This window comes from Dermacentor albipictus, chromosome 6, assembly GCF_038994185.2.
Source record: "Dermacentor albipictus isolate Rhodes 1998 colony chromosome 6, USDA_Dalb.pri_finalv2, whole genome shotgun sequence".
Classification (NCBI taxonomy): domain Eukaryota; kingdom Metazoa; phylum Arthropoda; class Arachnida; order Ixodida; family Ixodidae; genus Dermacentor; species Dermacentor albipictus.
Window position 1 is genome coordinate 139,885,672 of NC_091826.1, and position 23,967 is coordinate 139,909,638.

A 23,967-nucleotide genomic window follows, 5' to 3' on the forward strand; every position below is an offset into this window, starting at 1 on the left:
GTCAAAGCCCCCCTTCGCGACCGCGCCAGGGCCCTGTAACACCGCAATTCCGTCGTCCGCCGCCGCCGCCAGAACGCCCACCCGTCACCCAGCGCACCTACGAAAGTAAGACGGACTTTTGGCGAGCCCCCGACCACCGCCCGCTCTGCTATTATCCACAGCTTGGGGAGCACCCACGTGAAATCAGCAACTACTGTTAGGAATGGCCGTATGGGGTGACAACGTGCCAGCTTTCAGCCCGCTGCACGTGTTCCAATCCAACCAGACGGGGCACACTTCAGAGAACTGTGGATGACCGGCAGCCACGTGGCGCGCGGTCAGCTCAGGAATGTGGTACTCGGCCGTGCCACCCGGGACAAAGCAGAGTTCTATGAAGCCCTCTGACGTTGGCTCCGGACCTTTACACCTGTGTCTGTGTTCGGCACGTGTATGTGAGTCATCATCCTCCTCCAACAGCCCTTGCCCTCCTCCAAAAGGGCAGGTCATCTACGGTGACGTCGAACGGTGACGTCGAACGATGACTGGATGAACGTTTCCATCCACTGGGACTCAAGGGGGGACCAAGGGCTTATAAGCAGCGGTTGCCGGCTGCTAGAGTGTGCTCGTCGTCGGGAGCTGAGTGCTCGTTGTCATGCTCGAAATGTACTAGTGAGCTGTGTGCTCGTAAGCTGTTTGCTGTATGTTAGTCTTGCGGGCTCCATATGGGAGTCACGCTAGACTGCCGATGTACCTCATGTTTCAAATGTAAATACTGCAAATAATTTCTGCTCGCCTAGTCCTGTCCTCCCAAGGTCCTCCCGACAACTACGACCACTCCAACTCTTACACTACCTAGCTGCCACTCAGTGGAACTTTCCACGACCGTCCCGTTCGCCATCACCAGGCCGCTACCTGTCGCCGCAATGACGACCATACGCTGGCCCAGCCCTTGGCTGGTCCGTCAGTCCATATTTAGAAAACTAAAAGCAGCAACCGATGGAGGTGCGGTTGCTGTTCGTCAAACTGACGAAGATCCTCCACCACCGACGAAGGCGCCGAAAAGACCATCTCGACGGCATAACAACAACGACACACCGCCGCCCCGACGAAGTCTGGCAGCAAAGAACACGCTGATGAAAGACGACCTGACAACGCGACGTTCCAGCCATAGGTCAACGTGACACAGCCGTGATCCGACGCCAAGACCTAACTGTAACGCAAGACAAAGAACCACTGACCTCGACGTGCTTCTCGACGGCCACGCAGTAACTGCCTTAGTCGACACGGGGGCCGATTACTCCGTCATGAGTGGACACATCGCCGCCCAGTTGAAGAAGGTTAAGACTGCATGGGAGGGCCCCGAAATTCGCACCGCTGGAGGACACCTCATAACGCGGACTGGAAAGTGCACGGCAAGAATTATTGTTCACGACCGGACTTAACCTGCCACCTTCGTTATCCTCCAACAGTGTTCACGACATGTCATTCTTGGCATGGACTTCCTGAACCAACACGGCACAATCATCGACCTGAAGTCGAAATCGATAACGCTGTCGCAACATCATGCGATACCACTGGAGAGCTCTCGTGGTCACCACAACTTGAGCATGCTCGAAGACCAAGTGAGCATCTCGCCGCGCTCAAGCATTGTTATTACGTCGGCAGGTAGAGGGCGTCATCGAGGGTGACCAGCATCTATTACTTGATCGTGAAATTTGCGTCGCAAGAGGGCTCGCTCGACTCCACGGAGGAAAAGCGGAATTGATGCTAACCAACTTCAGCCAAGAGTTCAAGCACATCAGCAAGGGCATGACAATCGCGTACATCGAGGAAATTGTGGAAACGAGCAATGCTTTTGTCCTCTCAGATTTTGCTGCATCTACCCCGCCGACCATAGTCCCCGAACCAGATTTCGACGTAAATCCAAGTCTCCTCATGAGCAAGCAGCAACAGCTCAGCAGTCTTCTCTGACGATAAAAAGACTGCTTTTCGACGTCATCGAGGATTCGGCAAACACCAATTGCAAAGCATCGCATAATAACCGAAGAGTGCGCTCAACCACTCTGCCAGAGCCCATACAGAGTATAGACGCGATAACGTGAAGCTATTAGGCAACAAGTCGACGAAATGCTCCGCGACGACATCATCCCGCCGCCGAAAAGCCCGTGGGCAACTCCTGTTGTTCTGGTGAAGAAAAAGGATGGAACCCTGCATTTCTCCGTCGATTATCGTCGACTGCACGAACAAGATCACGAAGAAGGACGTATACCCCCCCCCCCCCTTCCACGGATAGACAACGCATTGGATCGGCTCTGCAACACTAAATACTTCTCGTCGTTGGACCTCAAGTCTGGCTACCAGCAAATAGAAGTCGACGAGACAGATCGCGAAAAGGCCGCCTTCATCACGCCACATGGCCTCTACGAGTTCAAGGTAATGCCAATCGGACTGTGCTCGACGCCTGCAACGTTTCAGCGCGTCATGGACACGGTTTTAGCAGGATTGAAGAGGCAGATGTGTCTTGTTTACTTGGATGACGTCGTTGTCTTCGCCGGAAATTCCTACGACCACCTTAGGCGGCTTGCGACAGTATTAGAGGCCATCAAATCATCAGGGCTCACTCTGAAGTCAGAAAAGTGCCGCTTCGCTTACGATGAGCTTCTGTTCCTAGGCCCATCATCACCAAATCCGGATTACGCTCGACTCACAGAACACAGTTGCCATCGCAAAGTTCCCGTAGCCCATCGGCAAGAAGGCAGTGCGTAGATTCCTTGGCATGTGTGCCTACTACAGGCGCTTCGTCAAGGACTTTTCACGCATCGGTGAGCCGCTAACGCATCTAACCAAATCTGATGTCGAGTTCAAGTGGCGAACGCCGCAGGCAGACACATTTCAAGAACTGAAACAACGCATGCAGTCACCACCAGTACTTGCACATTTCGACGGAGACGCCGATACCGAAATCCACACTGACGCAAGTAGCCTAGGCCTCAGTGCCGTCCTAGTTCAGAAGAAACACGGCCATGAATGGGTGATATCTTATGCTAGCCGGTCGCTGTCAAAATCGGAATGCAATTATTCTACGACTGAAAAGGAATGCCTCGCCATCATTTGGGCTACAACAAAATTCCGCCCTTACCTATATGAAAGGCCATTCAAAGTCATCAGCAACCATCATGCGTTGTATTGGCTAGCTAACTTGAAGGACCTTTCAGGACGGCTGGCGAGGTGGAGGCTCAGACTGCAAGAATACGACGTCATGGTAATCTACAAGTCCGGACAAAAGCTCTCTGACACCGACTGCCTATAACGCGCCCCCATCGATCCCCACCACAAGACGACGAGGACGACACCTTCCTCGGAATAATAAGCACGTAAGACTTCACTAAACAGCAAGCAGCAGACCCGGAGCTCAAAGCCCTCGTCGGGTATTTGGAAGGGAACATCGACGTAGTCCCCAGGGCATTTAAGCACGGATTGTCTTCGTTCTTGTTACAAAACAACCTGCTCGTGAAGAGGAACTTCTCACCAGTCCGCGCCAGCTACCTTCTTGTTCCGTCAGCGCTGCGTCCAGAAGAACTGCACGCCCTACATGACGATCAAACCACGGGGCACCTCGGATTGTCCCGAACGGTGTCGAGAGTACAGGAAAGATATTACTGGCCACGTCTGACTGCCGACGTCGCCCGTTACATCAAGACATTCCGAGACTGTCAGCGACGCAAGACACCACCGACAAGGCCAGCAGGATTACTACAGCCGATCAAACCTCCTTGCCGACCATTTCAGCAGATGCAGATGAATTTGTTGGGACCATTTCTGGCATCAACAACCGGAAATAAGTGGATCGTCGTGGAGACGGACTATCTCACCCGCTTCACTGAAACTAAAGCTCTACTGAAAGGCAGCGCAGCCGAAGTGGCGAAATTTTTTGTTGAGAACATCCTGCTGCGACATGGTGCCCCAGAAGTCCTCATCACCAACAGAGGAAGAGTCTTTATAGCAGAGCTCACCCAAGCCATTCTGCAATGCAGCCAGACAAGCCATAGGAGGACAACTGCCTACCACCCGCAGACGAATGGTCTCACGGAGCGCCTGAACAAGACCCTCGCCGGCATGCTAGCAATGTACGTCGACGTCGAGCAGAAGACATGGGACGCGGTTCTGCCGTACGTAATTTTTGCTTACAACACGGCGGTGCAAGAAACAACACAGATAACGCCGTTTAAGTTGCTTTACGGCAGGAACCCAATGACGATGCTTGACGCCATGCTGCCGCATGTCACTGACAAAGAGAATGTTGACGTCGCTACCTCCAGTACGTCGAAGAAGCCTGACAGCTCGGCCGCCTATGGATCAAGAACCAGCAGCCTACCGACAGCCGATACTACTACCTCCGACGACACTACGTCGAGTACCAGCCCGGTGACCGTGTTTGGGTTTGGACCCCGATACGCCGACGAGGACTCAGTGAGAAACTACTGCGACGCTATTTCAGACCCTACAAGGTCATTCAACGTATTGGCGCACTGGACTATGAGGTCATGCCAGACAGCATTTCGCATTCACAGTGGCGCCGTGCACGACCTGAAGTTGTCCTCATGGTGCGTCTTAAACCCTTTTACACCCGCTGACAAACTTCCTTGTTTTATTGTTTCTTTGCTACGGGTGTTTTTCTTTATTACTTTCGTTTGTTTGCAGCATCGAGTCGATGCTTTTTTTTAAGAGGGGGAGTATTGACACGTGCACGTGCCTATTTTTATCGGGCGACCACGTTTAACCGCCCAACAAATGTTATCGCACAGCACGGGGCGCGCCTGCAGGTATCGGAAGTTTCTGGAATGTTATCGATGCTTCTATCCGCTGTCTCTTGTTGCCGAACCTTGTGTTATCTGATTTCATCGCATGACGCAAATGGTGTAGAACTTTGTGGAACACACGCAGGTCCCAGCGATTAGTCTGGAACATTCGACGACTGCTGTACAAAAGCCGATGCGCTTGACCCGCTGATCAGATTTTCGCCAATCGCCGAGTGTGTTCACTGCTATCGTTGTTCTTTTGTGTAACCTGCTTTTGAGGGCACAAGTTCGCCCAATAAAACGCTAGTTTCTATATTCACAGTTTTGCTGCCTTCTTCACCGTGACTACTACGTGACACAAATGTTGCTCAACTGTTGCTTGTTTCTCGCAGTACTCGCGACAGCACGAACTCTTTTAAGCGGAGCAAGCTCAAGGGTCATACACACCTGCACAGGTGTACCACAATACACATGCTGATAGAGCTTCACACAGAATATGTGCATTTTGTTACCCTCAGCACCGGCATGAGACTCGGCACAAAAGACGTGCGCCGTGTGCCGACACACTCGGGAGCGTTGAGGCTCGAAGTGGTGTTTCGGCCAGGAATCCACCAAGCCTATCGACGAGTACGTCCGATACTAGGAATAAAAAAAAAATCATGCAGATCCTACGTATTGTGGGAATCTATGTAAGCAAACCTTTCTGTGCTGTTTGCTTTCATTAACAATAATTAGCGGTGATGTTGACGGCGAATGCTTCATTTCTTCAACGTTCAGTCCAACGTGAGAGCTGAGCTGATGTTAAACGTTACCTTGCATGCACCCCTACAGTTTATCTGCATAGCACAAAGAACACAGAGAGAGAGGTGTTTGCTTGAGGCATTGTTGCGCACCACATTTTATAACCTCTGAGATGGCTGAGTATTGTCATTTTTTCACATTGCACAGGACAACATGGCAGAAGTATTAGTTCGTGGCAGTATCGTGGCAGTGGTATAAGTTTAATTTAATTATGGGGCTGTACGTGCGAAAACCATAATGAGGCATGCTGTAGTGGCGGACTCCGGATTAATTTTGACACCATGGTGTCCTTAATGTGTCCCTAAATCGAACTGCATGAGCACTTCTTATTTCGCTTCTGTCGAAATGCTGATGCTGCGGTCGGGATCAAATCCATGACCTTGAGCAATGACATAGCCATAAAGCTGCCCTGGCGGGCACATAAGTGTTGATATGACTTGCAACCGCTTCCGTGGTGTCGCCTAGACCCTGCGGTGTGCATTAATTAATGCAGCTCTTTTTCTGCACGCCCTGCGTAAGTTGTCCGTTTGACATATTTCCATGGTGCTTATTTTCCAGAAATTGCAGAAACGTTGTATAATGTACCTTGAACTTAAATTTAACCTGTTTCCCCACAATCGCTGTTGCGTCTATAGTAGTAGCCTTTCATTGCCTTCTCTTATCACCTTTTCCCTATTTCCCCTCCTTTCCCATTGAATGGGAACTGCAAGCAAAGGGTGGTTTAGCGATTGCGTCTGTTCTACCCTACCTCTGCTTCCTCTTCCCTTCCTGTCTACCATTTTATCTAGCTACCCTTTGGACTCGCACATTAGTAGAAGGTTAAGCGCTACAGTTTCTGCAATGCTTTTGCAGGTGGTAACGAATAATTATGGCTGTCAAGAGGCTAATGTGGCGACGCCCAGAAAGCTGCTGAGGGTAATGTGCACATTCGACGTGGTGCAAAGGTCCAATCGAGTTTCTCGCGTCGCCTGTCTTCTCTGCCACGCTCTTGTCATGTATACACATGCTTCGAACCACCCACCGACGCGGTGTGCCTGACAGCAGCAGAAGCAGCAGCAGCAGTGGGAAAGTCGAAGGAAGAGGGAAAGAACAGCGCTTGTGGCGTCGTCTTGTCACATCGTGTCCCGTCCACGTTTTGCGTTGTTAACACCACGATAGAAAACCAACAAGCCCAAGCTGCTATTGTAGGGAAACAAAAGTTCACTTTAAAAGGGTTTGTTTACATTATGTACACTGGCTTCAGCTACGGAAGTCCACTCCATCTAGGAGCATATCAAACGTCTGAGTTCACACCAGCCTCTCTGAACGAAAAGTCTCCGCTTCTAATCCTTTCGTCTGCCTTAGGCTAATGATGACTGTATAGAAAGGGTGGCAGGTCTTGTGAAACTTAATAAGGGGTACAAATTAAAGGTCGTACAGGTCTATGCCCCTAAATCCAATCATGATGACCAGGAAGCTGAAAGCTTCTATGAAGATGTGGAATCTGTGATGGGTAAAGTCAAAACAAAATACACTATACTGATGGGTGATTTCAATGACAGGGTAGGCAAGAAGCAGGCTGGAGACAAGTCAGTGGGGGAATATGGCATAGGCTCTAGGAATAGCAGGGGAGAGTTATTACTAGAGTTTGCAGAACAGAATAATATGCGGATAATGAATACGTTTTTCCGCAAGCGGGTTAGCCGAAAGTGGACATGGAGGAGCCCGAATGGTGAGACTAGAAATGAAATCGACTTCATACTCTGCGCGAACACTGGAATCGTACAAGATGTAGACGTGCTCAGCAAGGTGCGCTGCAGTGACCATAGGATGGTAAGAACTCGAATTAGCCTAGACTTGAGGAGGGAACAGAAGAAACTGGTACATAAGAAGCCAATAAATGAGTTAGCGGTAAGAGGGAAACTAGAGGAATTCCGGATCAAGCTACAGAACAGGTATTCAGCTTTAACTCAGGAAGAGGACCTTAGTGTTGAAGCAATAAACAACAATCTTGTGGGCATCATTAAGGAGTGTGCAATAGAAGTCGGTGGTTACTCCGTTAGACAGGATACCAGTAAGCTATCCCAGGAGACGAAAGATCTCATCAAGAAACGCCAATGTATGAAAGCCTCTAACCCTACAGCTAGAATAGAACTGGCAGAACCTTCGAAGTTAATCAACAAGCATAAGTCAGCTAACACAAGGAAGTATAATATCGATAGAATTGAACATGCTCTCAGGAACAGAGGAAGCCTAAAAGCAGTGAAGAAGAAACTAGGAATTGTCAAGAATCAGATGTATGTGTTAAGAGACAAAGCTGGCAATATCATTACTAATATGGACAAGATAGTTCAAGTGGCTGAGGAGTTCTATAAAGATTTATACAGTACCAGTGGCACCCATGACGATACTAATGGAAGAGAGAAGTCTAGAGGAAGAGTCAGTCTAGAGGAATTTGTCGACTTGGGCCCCCTTCATGTATTGCTTCGGCTTGTCATTTTCAGGTAGAGGGTCTTTGCTTGACCCGTCGGTGGATTGCCTATGGTAAACACCTAAGAAATACTCTTTGCCGTATCGAGACGTAATAGGAGCTTCAGTAGTGGGCGATGAGAGCGTCGCAGCTACGATTGCCCCTGGGCGCACCATACACGATGCAGCACAGCCGTTCCCCTCATTGCACTGACCCCTTCTAGCTTGCTAGTCCACTGTAGCGGTGGCACCAACCACTTCAGCCAATTCGTTTGCTCAGTCGCAAGCAGCGCTCGTGTCGTGAGAGGAAACACCAGCCCATCTCACCACCGGAAGAGCCCTCAACATGTGGTCAATGCTACAGGACCTTTGGGTTGCCTCAGGATGTCGCAGAAAAGCTCCGTTGCAGACTTGTTTTCAAGTGCAACCAAGCGGGCCAAGCAGCAATGCATCCCCACAGATCTTTCTGCTTCAACAATGGGAGATTCAGAAACACTCAACGAACAAAGAAATCCGCCTCAGCGTTCCGTTTCGATTCTGCTTGAAGAGACTGCGTACATCATCACTTCTGATGACGCTTGTACGTCTGTCCTCATTGGTGCAAATGGACAGTAAGCGCAACGAGTTTCCCACATCGTGTGCAACACGGGATGAACATGATTCTGCGACTGAATTCACTGCCTCAGATATGGATGTCGACCATGCAGGCCAGTTGAACATTTCAAAATTTAAGACAGAGTCACCCACACAGCCAATACTGAACCCAATTCCATGTAAGAAGTACGGCAAATCGAACAGAAGCTTCCACTCAAACTGGTACCGCCTATTTTCTTGATTGGAGTACAGCGCGCAAGCTGACGCATATTTCTGTTACCCTTGCACAATGTTTTCTACCGGTACCAATGAGAAACCTGCATTTGTCAATGGTAGATACAGTATCTGGGAAATAGCCCTAGAAGAAGATGTTGGTTTCAGAAAGCATGAGAACTAACTCGTGCATAAGCCTTGTCAGACGTCATAAGTTTCCTACACGCAGATGAAGTCGGGAGGACAGAGCAAGTCAGTTGCAACACATCTCAGCGACGCGTATGCTCCAGGGAGGTGCAAGAAAATCGCCTCTATATAGCAAAAGCGTCAAATATTTAGCGATTCACTGCCGTTCAAGGAATTGCTCAGAGGGGCCATGATAACAGTGCCATATGGGAAAACAAGGGAAACTTCGTTGAGCTCTTCTTTGGCAAATATGACGATATTGTCAGGAAGAAAGTGAATGGTGGAGCAGCGAACACGAAGTACGTTCATCATTTGATACAAGACCAGCTCCTCAAAATTCTCAGCCACATCACATTAACAAGTGGACATAAAATATTATGCTGATGATGATGATGTCGCGCTGCAAGGTTTGGCGGCCAATACAAATGTGGCCTCGTGGAGAATACGGCTCACAAGTAACCAAAATATTTTAATAAAGCTTCAATTAGCGATTTAGAGGTAATATTGCATTTATAAAATTGAAGCCCGACAGTCATATGTTGCCCAACAACACCTTCACAAAAACTGTTGTAGGTACAATGCCGTGCAGTAGTTTGATTGTGTGCTGCCCTGAACCCAAACGAAAATTAAATAGCGTGTCAGTGACACTGATCTCCCCACCCTATTAGAAATATCCACCTGCTTCCTTAGTGCGCAAGCACCAATGCTATGACAATTAGACGTTCTCTTCATTCTGATCCATAAAGCCTTTATTTGCTGCTATTGTCAAACGTGATTATCCAAGCTGTGGTACCACCACAAGGTTGGGAACGGAAGAGAGCACAGTTTGCGTCGATTCCTGATGTCAACACGAAAAAGAAAGAAAGAGAGAAGGCGGCCATAAAACCAGTACTAGTGAAAGCTTGCGCTATACTGTTTGTCTGCACTCGCAATTAATAGGATAGAGGGATCCACATCACTGATGCACTATTTCAAATTTCTTTCAGTACTGTCATACTGGGGTGAACGCAGTGCCAAAGTACTGCAGGCTCTAGCACCCAAAACGATTTTGTTTATGGAAGAAGTTTTTGCTGAGTTAATACGACTTCGGGTCCTCACTTCCCGAACTGCAATGTTTCCTCTACAATTCCTAATTAAACAAGTACTCACTATATCCTATTTTAAGATGGCGCAGACTGAAGGGAAGAGGGACCCAAGAGCTACATCACTAGACTGTGTATTTAGAGACGCATGAGTATCGAGCGCACGCCACAAGCGCACCGCACATGAAACGTTCCACTAAGGCGAGTAGCTTGGCGACCAATTAGCGAAGTAAATCTTTTAGCCCGCACATTCGTTCACTTATTAGATAAGATGTTGATAAAACTGCAGCCGACAATTCTGTGGCACTACATATCTAGTACATCGGGAACATTAGCTCGGGCTGCTGGTTATCAGTGTACTCTTTACCATTATCACCCAGTCAAGCTGACAAAAAGAGTGGGGTTCTTATATATATATGCGACACCTCCCCCCCCCCTCCCTCCCAACTGGCACCTGGCACCCGGGGCCCATGGGCGCCAAGTATATTTTGGGGCCTATGGGGCCCAAAATATAGAAAGGAAATGCATGGTGACCATCTCACTAGCCTAATGAAAACACGAAAAATGATAAAAACATTCCGGGGCACTGCCACAATTTAGCACACGGGGTACTCCTCAAAATCTATGACATTGTGGTCATTCCCTGTGCAACTGTTGTGGTTTCTGAGTTTTTCAGATATGCACACTTCAGCATGCGCTACTTGTTTTCCACCTGGCTTGCAGTCTGATGGATTCCAAGATCGCCGTTCATTGAAACCACCAGTTTTTGTCCCTCTTTATTGCTTCGATTTCAATTTCTTCTTGTGTTGTTTGTAACGTTTCTTCAGCTCTATTAAAAAAGGAACTCTGGGACGAGGCCACAGTTGTTTATCTTAAGATTCTTGTGCTGCACAGGATGTTTCTTGTGATGGCTCCAACACTTAGTCATCACCTGCGGCAGCCTCTGTCCTGCCTGAAAGGCCTGCATTGCAACCTTGTTCGACAAAAGTGGTATGTGTGCCTCCTGCGCGAAGGCACAAATGAGACATGATGAGGCAAAAATTTTTCACACTACATTGGAATGTCTTACCTTTGAGGTACATGAATGGGATTGCCATCAAGTACTAGACAGCCGCTCCTTATGAGCGGGCGAAATGCAATTTGCGCCCCGTTAATTACAGCTTTCTGTGACACAAGGTACGATGACATAGCAGGAAAAAGATGGCCATGCGTGAAATGTGCAACAGTGGGAAAGCTGTAAACCAAAGGAGACTGCCAAAACAAGCGCAAAACTTCTGCTTCAAAAAGTGATGAGCAGATGACACAAAAGAAAAAAGAAAGCCTGCCTCAGCTCGTTGCCAGAGCAAAAGCGTTCCAGCAGCAGGGCAAACCCACAGGCGGCCTGCGAGCTGCCGAAGAAGAAAAAATTAACACGATTCCGGCAGTGCTCAGACTACTGCATGGAGCTTCCGGCATGGAAGCTGCCAGAGGAAAACAAATGCTCAGCGGACATCTTGGGCAGCCCGCGCACTGCAGACTGGCTGCTGGAGCGTAATCTAAGAGGCCCAACAGGCGATCGCTTATGCCATTGCAGACAGCCACTTTGATTTTGGTGGAGCTTTGTCCTTCAAGCACATCAGAGCTGGTACGATGAATGAAACAGTCACTTGACTCCTTGTTGTGGCACGTTCAATGTCCTGAAACCTACCGATGGCCTCACTCTACAAGGGAAGGTGAAGACGCCCTCGTGGCAGCTTGCCTCCAGGATGGCAACAAGCGATGCTGCAGGAGTGTGCTGAATTGGGCTGGTTGGTTCATTACGAAGGGGATAAAAACGGCGCGAAGAATTGGACGAAAGCAGAGATGACTGCACATTCAACGAATGAATGGACTCAGTGAAACATCATGACATGTTAACCGCTAAAAAATTAGAACAGTGAAAGAAACATGGGGTTAACATGTCATGCAGTAAATACCAGCTAAGCCATGTTCTAGTGCTTGTAAAGTGAATGAAACCTGCTCAAAAGGACGCGGCAATATGTTAGCTACCGTGTATAGTCCTCTTCTAAATGGCCATCCAGGCACTCACTCTGGTTCTGAACACCCATCTTGCCCCAACATGCAAGCTCAGAAGCCATCTTCGTATGAATGTCAAACACAAAACTTCCTCTTTAGGAAGGTTCACCACATGGCGAGGAAGCCTTATGAAAAGAGACACATTCTGAGGGAAAATTTTTTCTCTTTGCTTCAAAGCATTCCCTCTGCAGTTGCAGCCTATTCTTCATTGTTCAGCGTTGCGCAGTAGAGACCAACTGTGTAAACGTGCAAACAAACACGCGAGTGAACTTGACAGGAAAGCTGACCTGGCTGGCTATGGTGGGAAATGCACCTCAATCTTTCACAGCGTGAAAGCTTTGCTCCAGCTTAAGTGGTAGCAGTGTCTCATACTACTCACGCTGCATCTTGCTTACACTGGCAGCCAAGGAGATTTAGTGGATCATCGAGAGCTATTTCGAGCAGGTTTCTTGATTACCAGTAAAATGTGAAGCACGCAGGTAATATGATGGGCATGTCCAAGCAAGACGGACGCTGACCAGAAACTCATGAACAAAGCAGGAATACCCGCCTTCCTCGTTGAATGTTTGCTATGTGTGTTTTATACAATGAGGCTTTTTTTGAGTTCATCGGGCTTCATTTCGTGGTGCTTTAGTGCCAACTTTCGTAGTGTCCCTGTGTGTGCTCCTTTGTTACCCACCTGTACACAATTCTTTTGTTGTTCCGTTGCACCTTCTTCCATGTCACCACTGAAGAGCAAGACACCTACAATGTCCAGATGATTCAAGGCACGTGACCTTCTCACCTGAGAAAGAAGTCTCGCAGCAGCTTGCGGTTGTCGCCAATCCTCATTTTCCCGCCAACATGCGGAAAGTTGAACACAATTTCACTCAGCTCTGTGCAACAATGCGACACCCACGGGTGTTCGTGCAGGCACCGGGCGTCCACGTCCGTCAGCACTCGAACACCTGCGTTGGAGCACACTTTATGATTAGACTGCTCTGCACTTGTCTCTGCAATGTTTATTCCAGGCAGACATATTGGTGCATTGTTATTAAGATTGCACATGCAGTGATGATGCATTCAACACTGTCTCACTCATTTCAATGCCGTTGTTGTACAGAATCATTTTATGAACAGATGCTAGTATTTCGTCGATAACCTTGTGCCAAGCAAGCAAAAGATGACTCACTGTGTGTAAGTTGGAAGTCAGAACAGAACTGTTTACAATCATTTCTAGGGTGCAAAATAGTTATTTCTGTGCTGCACATTTCTCAAAGAATCATTCTCACGCCACACTGCCTAAATTCAATTAAATGGACAAAAATACACATTGAACTGCCTTGGTTAAAAATCATACATGCAGATCCAAGGCACATTTTGGTGCATATTGTCACGTGGAAGTGACGTTGAATAACACAGTAGCAATACTAGGAAAGGCAAAACATTTATTGGGCGAACCTGTGCCCACAAAGACAGGCTACACTTAAAGCACAATGATAGCAGCGAACACAGTCGGCGATCGCCGAAAATCTGATCAGCGGGTCAAGTGCGTTGGCTTTTATACATCAGTCGTTGAATGTTCAAGAGTAATCGCTGGGACCCGCGTGCCTTCCACAAAGTTCTACATTATTTGGGTTGCGGACCCATGCAATAAGATTACACAAGGTTCGGTCACAGACAGAGGATGGAACCATCGATAACATTTCAAAAACTTCCGATTCATGCAAGCACATCTTGCGCTGCGCAACTGCATTTGTTAGATGATGAAACATGTCGCCCCTGGAGTGCCATGTTGCAGCAGGATGTTCTCGACAAAGAATTTTGCCACTTCGGCTGCGCTACCTTTTGGCAGATCTTTCGTTTCAGCGAAGCGGGTGAGGTAGTCCGTCGCCACGACGATCTACTTATTTGCGGTTGTTGACATCGGAAATGGTCCCAACAAGTCCATCCCCATCTGCTGAAATGGTTGGCAAGGAAGCTCGATTGGCTGTAGTAACCTTGCTGGCCTTGTCGGTGGTGTCTTGCACAGCTGACAGTCTCGGCATTTCCTGACATAATGGGCGATGTTGGCGGTCAGGCGCGGCCAAAAATACCTTTCCTGTATCCTCGATAGCGTCCGGGAGAATCCTAGGTGCCCAGCAGTCAGATCGTCATGTAGGGCGTGCAATACTTCTGGAAGCAGCCCTGAAGGAACAAGAAGAAGATAGTTGGCACGGACTGGTGAGAAGCTTTTTAAGAGTAGGCCGTTTTGAAGCGAGAAAGAGGACAATCCTCGCTTAAATGTCCTAGGGATGTCCGTGTGCCCTTCCAAATACTCGACGAGGTTTTTCAACTCCAGGTCTGCTCGTTGCTGTTCAGCGAAGTCTTCCAGGCTTAATATGCCAAGGAAGGCGTCATCATCCTCGTCATCTTGCGGTGGCGAGTCAATGGGGGCGCATGACAGGCAATCGGCATCAGAGTGTTTTCGTCCGGACTTGTAGGTCTTTTATACATCAGTCGTCGAATGTCCCAGAGTAATCGATGAGACCCGCATGCCTTCCGCAAAGTTCCACATTATTCTCGTTGTGCACACATGCGATCAGATTACACAAGGTTCGGTCACAGACAGCAGATGGAACCATCGATAACATTCCAGAAACTTATGATACATGCAGGCGTGTCTTGCGCTGTGCGATAACATTTGTTAGGTGGTGAAACGTGTCGCCCGGTAAAGACAAAGAAGTACACGTGTCAATACATGAAGCAAATATTTTGTGAAGCGGTTAATTAAATGCTATAAATTTGTCCATTTATTTCCTGCATCTTGGGTGTAAAAGAAACTGGCACATGTGAAATCATGGAACTATGCTATAAAATGTGACAGCTCTTATATTGGCTTGTATCTCTTAATTGATTTATTTTAAATTTACCCCCATTTCTTGGCAAATCTGCCATTATGGGTATGTGCCTTAGCATGAAAGCCATCATCACCAACAAGTGGCGATGATCTCAGAGGTAGTTGTCGCAGGCACGACAGAAGTACACGTGTGATTGTGGCCTATTGCTTGAGAAAGTAGGCACAGGAAGGATAGAATAGTTTGCTTCATTAAAGGAATTATGCTCTTGATAACACTATTTGTTGTAATAAGGATATTTAGGTATCATTCATTTTATCACCGAGGAATACTGCAGACCACAAGGCACCTGTGCACCAGCTATTTGCCTACACAGCAGCACTGCTGCAAACAGCTGATATGTTCTCTGCATCATGGTCAGGAGGGCTCGCAAAGAAAGATTTGCTTTAAGATACATTGGTATGCACTTGACCCAGTGCTTAAGATTTTAAATTTATTTTCTGTTTTGGTGTATGCTACTAAATTTAGAAAAATGGAATGTCCTGTGCACCTGATAATGCCTCAAGCCATATACAAAAATTTACTGTATTTGTACTTTGTACCCCTATTCTGGTCAGAAAACTAGAGATTTGTGGCTGGAGGACCAACCACAGAGTGATGCCTGTCTTTGAATAGAAAGACTGTCTGCTTTAACAAAACTGCAAGCTAATGAAACTAATAATAATAACACAAAACAATATCTAAAAGAGCACACAGTCAACTTTTAACAGGGTCCTTCAATACTTTTCTTCTGGTCACGAAGTTCCCGCGTAATGCTGTAAGAGCACTCCCTATAATGCCCGCAGTGGACGCATCACAACGCTGGCGCAAGGGCACCGGAGCAGACGCCTGACGGATGCCACAGGCATCTTTTGTGAGTGTGCCCACTTTCGCGCAAGGGTCAACTACCATTGGCAAATTTTTGAGCCCCTCAATACAAGAAAGAACTGAAATAAAAGTGAGGCATGTGAACATTATCGGCACAACAGGCAAATCACCGCCCCATTTCTGTACAGTGGATTTTTAAGAGGATGGAGTGTTAAGACCTCAGACGTGGACAACTTGAAAACAACTACAATGCATTGTTCCATCTTCAGGTTCACATGCATTAATAACAGTGGCCTAATTCAGAATTTGAACGAAACATTTCAGACTACTCCATCATTAGAAACTGGCAACTGGGCGATTGCACGTCGCACTTTAATGTAATTATTTATAAGAGGCCTGCAGTACTGTTTTTTAGCTGCTCGCATTTTAGTTTTTGCAGTGTACATCTCTCTCCGTGTAGTGACATCACAATTTGTGATACCGACACTGCCTGCCTATCATTTGTTATGCTCCTGCGTGTAAGCCCCCCCCCCCCCTAGTTGCAAGGGTGCCTAATGAACTAATCACCACCTAAAACATACAAATTAAAAACTAAAGTTACTAACTTACTAAACTTACAAATGAACCAGGTTACTTTCAGAACAATAACGAACTAAGTTAACTAAACTCGCTATTTAACTGATACCAAACTTAACAACGCAAACTGAAAAAATGAACAAGGAAAATAGAAATAACTATAATTAACTAGCTAACTAAAATACCTTAGCTAAATACCTAAGCTCAGTAAAAATGCACCAACTAAGATAACTAAGTAATAAACTAAGTAAGTTAACTAGTCTCATTAATCATCATCATCATCATCATCATCAGCCTGGTTACGCCCACTGCAGGGCAAAGGCCTCTCCCATATTTCTCCAACAAGCCCGGTCATGTACTAATTGTGGCCATGCCGTCCCTGCAAACTTCTTAATCTCATCCGCCCACCTAACTTTCTGCCGTCCCCTGCTACGCTTCCCTTCCCCCTTGGAATCCAGTCCGTAACCCTTAATGACCATCGGTTATCTTCCCTCCTCATTACATGTCCTGCCCATGCCCATTTCTTTTTCTTGATTTCAACTAAGATGTCATTAACTCGCATTTGTTCCTTCACCCAATCTGCTCTTTTCTTATCCCTTAACGTTACACCTGTCATTCTTCTTTCTATAGCTCGTTGCGTCCTCTAGATAATTCCTCTAGACTATTTTCTCTTCCATTATCGTCGTGGGTGCCACTGGTAGTGTATAAATCTCTATAGAACTCCCCAGTCACTTGAACTCATATTAGTAATGATATTGCCGGCTTTGTCTCTTAACGCATACATCTGATTCTTGCCAATTCCTAGTTTCTTCTTCGCTGCTTTTAGGCTTCCTCCGTTCCTGAGAGTATGTTCAATTCTATCCATATTATACTTCTTTATGTCAGCTGTCTTACGCTTGTTGATTAACTTCGAAAGTTCTGCCAGTTCTATTCTAGCTGTAGGGTTAGAGCCTTTCATACACTGGCGTTTCTTGATCAGATCTTTCGTCTCCTGCGATAGTTCACTAGTATCCTGCCTAACAGAGTTACCACCGACTTCCATTGCACACTCCTTAATGACGCCCACAAGATTGTCGTTCATTGCTTCAACACTAAGGTCCTCTTCCTGAGTTAAAGCTGAATACCTGTTCTGTAGCTTTATCTGGAATTCCTCTATTTTCCCTCTTACCGCTAACTCATTGATCGGCTTCTTATGTACCAGTTTTTTCCGTTCCCTTCTCAGGTCTAGGCTAATTTGAGTTCTTACCATCCTGTGGTCACTGCAGCGCACCTTGCCGAGCACGTCCACATCTTGTATAATGCCAGGGTTAGCGCAGAGTATGAGGTCTATTTCATTTCTAGTCTCGCCATTCGGGTTCCTCCATGTCCACTTTCGGCTATCCCGCTTGCGGAAGAAGGTATTCATTATGCTCATATTATTCTGTTCCGACAATTCTACTAATAACTCCCCCATGATAGTCCTAGTGCCTATGCCATATTCCCCAACTCCTTGTCTCCAGCCTGCTGCTTGCCTACCTGGCATTGAAGTCGCCCATCAGTATAGTGTATTTAGTTTTCACTCTACCCATCGCCGATTCCACGTCTTTTATTTATTTATTTATTTATTCAAAATACCCCCAAAGGCCCTCATTACGAGGGTATTACATGGGGGGGGGGGGGTCAATCACAAGCACTGGTTGTAATTTGTACATACTAAAAACAAGAGAGGTTAACAGAAGTAATAATACAGTGAAACATAGTTAACATAGAAGATAATTAGGTCACAATTATTACAGAGAAAACATTAGTACATATTAGGAGAACATAAGGCAACTGCACTAAAAACACCAACAAATATCGAAAAACACTGTAAAAGTCCCAAAAAAGAATAATAATACGATTAGTCGACAAGTCGTGAGCGAATTAAATGTTGAAACTTAGTCAAGTCTGGTTCCGTGGCAATGACTGATGGTAAGGCGTTCCATTCAGTTATTGTGCGTGGTAAGAACGAAGATGCATAATGGGATGACTGGCAGTTAATGCGTTTGACTTTGTATGGATGGTCACGGCGTGGAAAAATAACTGTTGGTGACTGAAAGAAATCATCGTGAAGTGATGGATGGTGATAAAGCTTATGGAAAAGTGTTAGGCGAGAAATTTTACGGCGAAGTGCTAAGTTGTCCAAGTCAGCTTTATTCTTTAACGCGGTGACGCTGGTGTAACGTGAATAATCTGAAAATATAAATCGCGCAGCACGGTTCTGCAAGGCTTCGATGTTACTTATGATATACGTTTGTTCGGGATCCCAGATGGCAGACGCGTATTCTAGTTTAGGACGGATTAATGTTGTGTATGCTAGTTTTTTAACATGCATTGGGGCTTCTTTTAAGTTATGTTTAATAAGTCCGAGAGTACGATTTGAAGAGGCAAGGGTAAGGTTAATATGATTATTCCATGATAAGTTTGATTGAAGATTGATGCCAAGGTACTTGTAAGTAGTTGCGAGTTCCACAGGGTTGTTATCAAGGGAGTAGGTGGTTAGAATTCGTGGCCTATTGGTGAAAGACATGAGTTTAGTTTTGGAAATATTTAATGGCATTAACCAATTAGAACACCATGCACTTATTGCGTCCAGGTCAGTTTGTAGTAAGTGGCTATCGGTGTTACTTGTTACACATCGGTAAACTACACAATCGTCTGCAAATAGTCTGATTTTAGATGAAACGCAACTGGGTAAATCATTAATATAAATTAGAAAGAGTAAAGGACCAAGTACGCTGCCTTGTGGAACTCCAGACGTAACATCAGCATAACATGAGTTAGAATTGTTAACTGATGTAAACTGAATTCTAGATGAGAGAAAATCGGTGATCCATGCAATTATAGTAGGGTGAATGTTAAGCTGTGAAAGTTTAAGTACCAACCTATGGTGTGGAACACGGTCAAATGCCTTAGAAAAATCTAAAAATATTGCGTCAACTTGGAACCCGGCGTCTATTAGTGCGTGTATGTCGTTAATAAATCCGGCAAGTTGTGTGTCACATGAGTAGCCCTTGCGAAAACCGTGCTGATGCTTAAAAATAATGTTATGGTCTTCAAGGAAGTTGATTACTTGACTGTGTATGATATGTTCGAGTAATTTACAAATAGTGCTGGTTAAGGAGATGGGACGATAATTAAGGGGAGAAGCGCGATCACCTGATTTGAAAATGGGTATTATTTTAGCAATGCGCCAGTCATTAGGAATACCACCAGTTGATAGTGACTGGGAAAATAGAGCTGTTAACAGAGGACAAATACTATGCGATGTATTCTTTAAAATTTTATTGTTGAAACCTAGATGGTCGGCACTAGATGACATTTTAAGATTGGTTAGTAGAGATAAAACACCAGCCTCACTGATGTCTACCTCATGCATTGTGATTCCCACTAATGTCTTTAAATTTGGCAATGAGTTAATGTTTTCATGAGTGAAAATTGTTACAAACGTATCATTAAGAAGTTGAGCGCAATCTGAATCGCTGATGGGAACACCAAAAGAATCAGTAAGAATGATGTCAGTGCGAATTGCAGGGTTCACCACACGCCAAAAGTGACGAGTATTAGTTTTTAGCATGGATGGTAAATCATGAGAAAAAAAGTTTTTGCGAGTGGATTTTAGTAATGCTTTATAAGCCTTTTCACATGCTTTGTGTTTATCATGAGCACTCGCTACACCAGTCAGCTTAGCCTGCCTGTAAAGTCTTTTCTTTTTGTTATTAAGCCGCCGAAGCTTGTTAGTAAACCATGGAGAACTGCTTTTGTAGGAAATGGATAACACAGGAATGTAGGTGTCAATGAGTGAACTGAGGGTGGCCTTAAACAGGGCCCAGTTCTGTTCAATGGAACGGGAATGAAAATCATGCAGAAATTGACCTGAAAATGTGGTTAATTCATTGTTAATTGCGTCGAAATTGGCTTTACCGTAACACCTTATTTTCTTTTTGGTAATTATTCTTTTGCTCACGCAAAAGTTAATGCATCCAGTTATGACATCATGGTCAGCGATGCCTGCTTCATGAGTTATGTCAGATAATATATCCGGATTATTAGTTAAGATTAAGTCTAGTATATTGGCAGAAGTTTCAGTGGATCGTGTTGGTTGACTAATAAGTTGGGTTAATGAAAAGTCAAGACAAGTGCTGAGAAAGGTATGCGCGGCCGCATCCGTGGCCGATACGGAGAGCGTCGACCAATCTATATTAGGAAAATTGAAATCGCCAAATATGATAATCACCGACCTCGGAAAATGCGCGCACACCTCGCTCAACACTCGATGATACTCTTCGGAAAACGCGCCAGACATGTCGGGTGGGCGATAAAAAACGCCAATTATCACACCAAATGCAGCACCCTTCAGGGAAATCCAAATACATTCCAGAAAAGAATCGATAATGATGGGTGCGGCGATGAATTCTTCCTTTATCGCGATGAGCACACCGCCCCCTCTACGCTGTTGCCTATCACATCGAAAAAACTTGAAAGTGGATTCACTCGTAAAGATGTTGTTATCGTGTATGGTGTTGTTAAGCCAGGTCTCGGTAAGTAACACTAAAGAAGCCTGGAATGAATCGATGAGCGATGAGAGTGCAATACCATTAGCGATAACACTTCTAGCGTTGGTGTATAAAAAGAGAAATTTGTTATCAGTGCTAGAGTGCAATTTTACGGGTGATCCAGTAGATGAAACTGAGCTTAATGAAACAAAGGAGGAGGAACATCATTGATCCCTGCGCCGAGAAACAAGAACAGCCTGGCCTTCATTGGTGTTCCACTCGTAAACTTCGTTGTTTAAGTGCAGTTTGTAGAAAACCAGACTTCATAGAAGCTTTCGACTTCCTGGTCATCATGACTGGATGTAGGGGCATAGACCTGTACAATCTTCATTTTGTACCTCTTATTAAGTTTCACAACAAGACCTGCCACCCTCTCGTTAATGCTATAGAATTTCTGTATGTTACCAGCTATATTCTTATTAATCAGGAATCCGACGCCTAGTTCTCTTCTCTCCGCTAAGGCCCGGTAGCACAGGACGTGCCCGCTTTTTAGCACTGTATATGCTTCTTTTGGCCTCCTAACTTCACTGAGCCCTATTATATCCCATTTACTGCCCTCTAATTCCTCCAATAGCACTGCTAGACTCGCCTCACTAGATAACATTCTAGCGTTAAACGTTGCCAGGTTCATATTCCAATGGCGGCCTGTCCGGAGCCAGTGATTCTTAGCACCCTCTGCTGCGTCGCAGGTCTGACCGCCACTGTGGTCAGTTGCTTCACAGCTGCTGGGGACTGAGGGCCGGGGGGTTTGATTGTGTTGTTCATATAGGAGGTTGTGGCCAAGTACTGCACCAGGGTGGCCAATCCTGCTCTGGTGAGGGAGTGCGTTACCGGTTCTGGTCACCGGGATCAGGCCGCAGTCCAGGCCTGTTTATGCAAGTTTATCAACACGCGGATTTCTTTCTTTTTTATTCTGGTGGAGAACTGCCGGCACCGGGATTCGAACCACGGACCTCTTGCACGCGAGGCGGATGTTCTACCTCTACGCCACCGCTGCACCTGCACCTGCATTAATCAAACAACTTAAACTAAAGTAAGCCTAACCTACCTAAATATACTAACTACAACTAATTATTTATTAATCAAACAAATAACTGACTAACTTACTACCTGAACTTACTAATCAACGAACCAATTATCTAGTTACCTAGGCTAACAAAACGAACTAAACAAATAACTAGCCAAATACAACCATAATCAACCGAATAAATATATATAACCAAATTAGCAAGGATACCCAATTCATTATCCAAAGTATCTACGATTGCCCAACTAAATTAACAAAATTTTTCACTAGCTAAACTAACGTAACCTAACTAAAATAACCAACAAAATATCAGAACGGGAAGTAAGGGGGTTAATCGAGGGACCAGATTTTTAACGCGAGAGCGTTAAGGAGCTTGTGTCGCAGAAAAGCCGGCGTCGGCGGCGTTGGCCGTGAGCGAAAAATCCTGGAAAGCAATCCACAAATAAAAACAACTGTGATGGGCTGGGTGGGAATCGAACCAGGGTCTCCAGAGTGGGAGACGGAGACGCAACCACTCAGCCATGAGTTCGATGGTTCAAAGTGGGACAAAAGCGCCTCTAGTGAATGCGGTGTTGCCTTAGGAACGTGCCGTAGAAAGTTACACTGCGGTGTATATAGATTATGAGCATGTAAATTACAGAAGTCGCAGTTAAACGCGTAGCGAAGTACGTTTCCGCTACATTTCTTCTGCGCTTTCCACACACGCAGAGCCATCTTGCGGCAAACACAGAAGACCCCCTCCTCTCAATGTACGGCGCTGCCCCGACAGGTGGCGCGCCACTCGCCCACTTCTCACCTTCGTCTCGTTTGAGCACATTGGGGCTGTGTGGGGACCAGTGCGAGGCGCGTCGCGGCCCGGCTGTCCGTGCCGATCACGACGTTCGGCTCGCGTAGATCGTTTTCCCCTCCGAGACGCCGAGTTCTTTGGTTCGTTCAGCTTGCTCAGGCGCACGTTTCGTTGCCGCGCCGAACGCTGCGTTGCTTGGCGCTCACCGCGTGATTGGTGGGTGCAAAGTCAGATGCGGGGCACCTCGTAAGTGATCGCTGCGCCGTAGCGCATTGTCTTACACCGCTTGGCGGGTCGACGGGAACGCTATCGTGTTCCACTCTTGAAGGCGAAGCTTAAGCGTCCTCCAATTTTTTATTAATTGTATCATGAAAAGCCAACAAACTTAGACACAAAGGACAGCATAGGGGAAATTACTTGTACTTACTAATTGAATTAAAGAAATGATACATTAATGACAATGAAAGTGGATGACAAAAACAACGTGCCGCAAGTGGGGAACGATCCCACGTCTTCACGTTACGCGAACATCGCACGCGCAATGCGAAAAAAAAAAACAATTGCCATAACCAAGTCTTCTGACCTCCTATCGTGAACTTTTTTTTGTACGTCTCCTTCTTTTGCCGTTTCCCTACATTTCTACCACCAATTTTCCAATCTCCTCTTAATAATCTCTATTGCAGACATGTTTACTTTCCCCGTGTTCTCGCTGAACCTAAGGGCTTCAGGAGGCCAGTGATGCCTAAATCGACCGCTGCGAAGATATCTTCACATTCTAATAAAACATGCTCTATCGTTTCCCTAGCTTTACCACAGCAAGCACAAGCTTCTTCTTCCTTCCTATGTCTCGCTTTATAGGTGCGTGTTCTAAGGCATCCTGATCTCACTTCTAAAAGTAATGAGCTTCCCTTTGAGTTATCAATAATAGTTTCTTTCCTAATTTCGTTTTCTCCTCTTAAGTAGTTACTCATGGCAGGTTTCTCTACCATTAAATGCCGCCACACATGAGATTATTTTCTTTCTGACTTTCCGTTTCCGCTCAACGTTCTTTGTTGCTGTGTTGCTTACCCTACAGGTCGCATACTTGCTGGTAAGCTTCCTAGTTATTTTCCTCCTTTGAATCAATGTTTTTATTGTACAAATACCTCCAACACTCTCCCGTC

The 23,967-nt window shown here is 46.1% G+C and overlaps 1 protein-coding gene across 2 annotated transcripts in view; it reads right to left on the reverse strand.

Moving 5' to 3' along the window:
* LOC135896096 (ferredoxin-fold anticodon-binding domain-containing protein 1 homolog) overlaps positions 1–23,967 on the reverse strand; it is a 151,254-nt gene that overhangs the window by 86,144 nt on the left and 41,143 nt on the right. For both annotated transcript variants that reach the window (XM_065424433.2, XM_070541364.1), the window contains exon 2: positions 12,942–13,104. In XM_065424433.2, the coding sequence (XP_065280505.1) occupies positions 12,942–13,104 (163 nt within the window). The remainder of the gene's footprint in view (positions 1–12,941; positions 13,105–23,967) is intronic.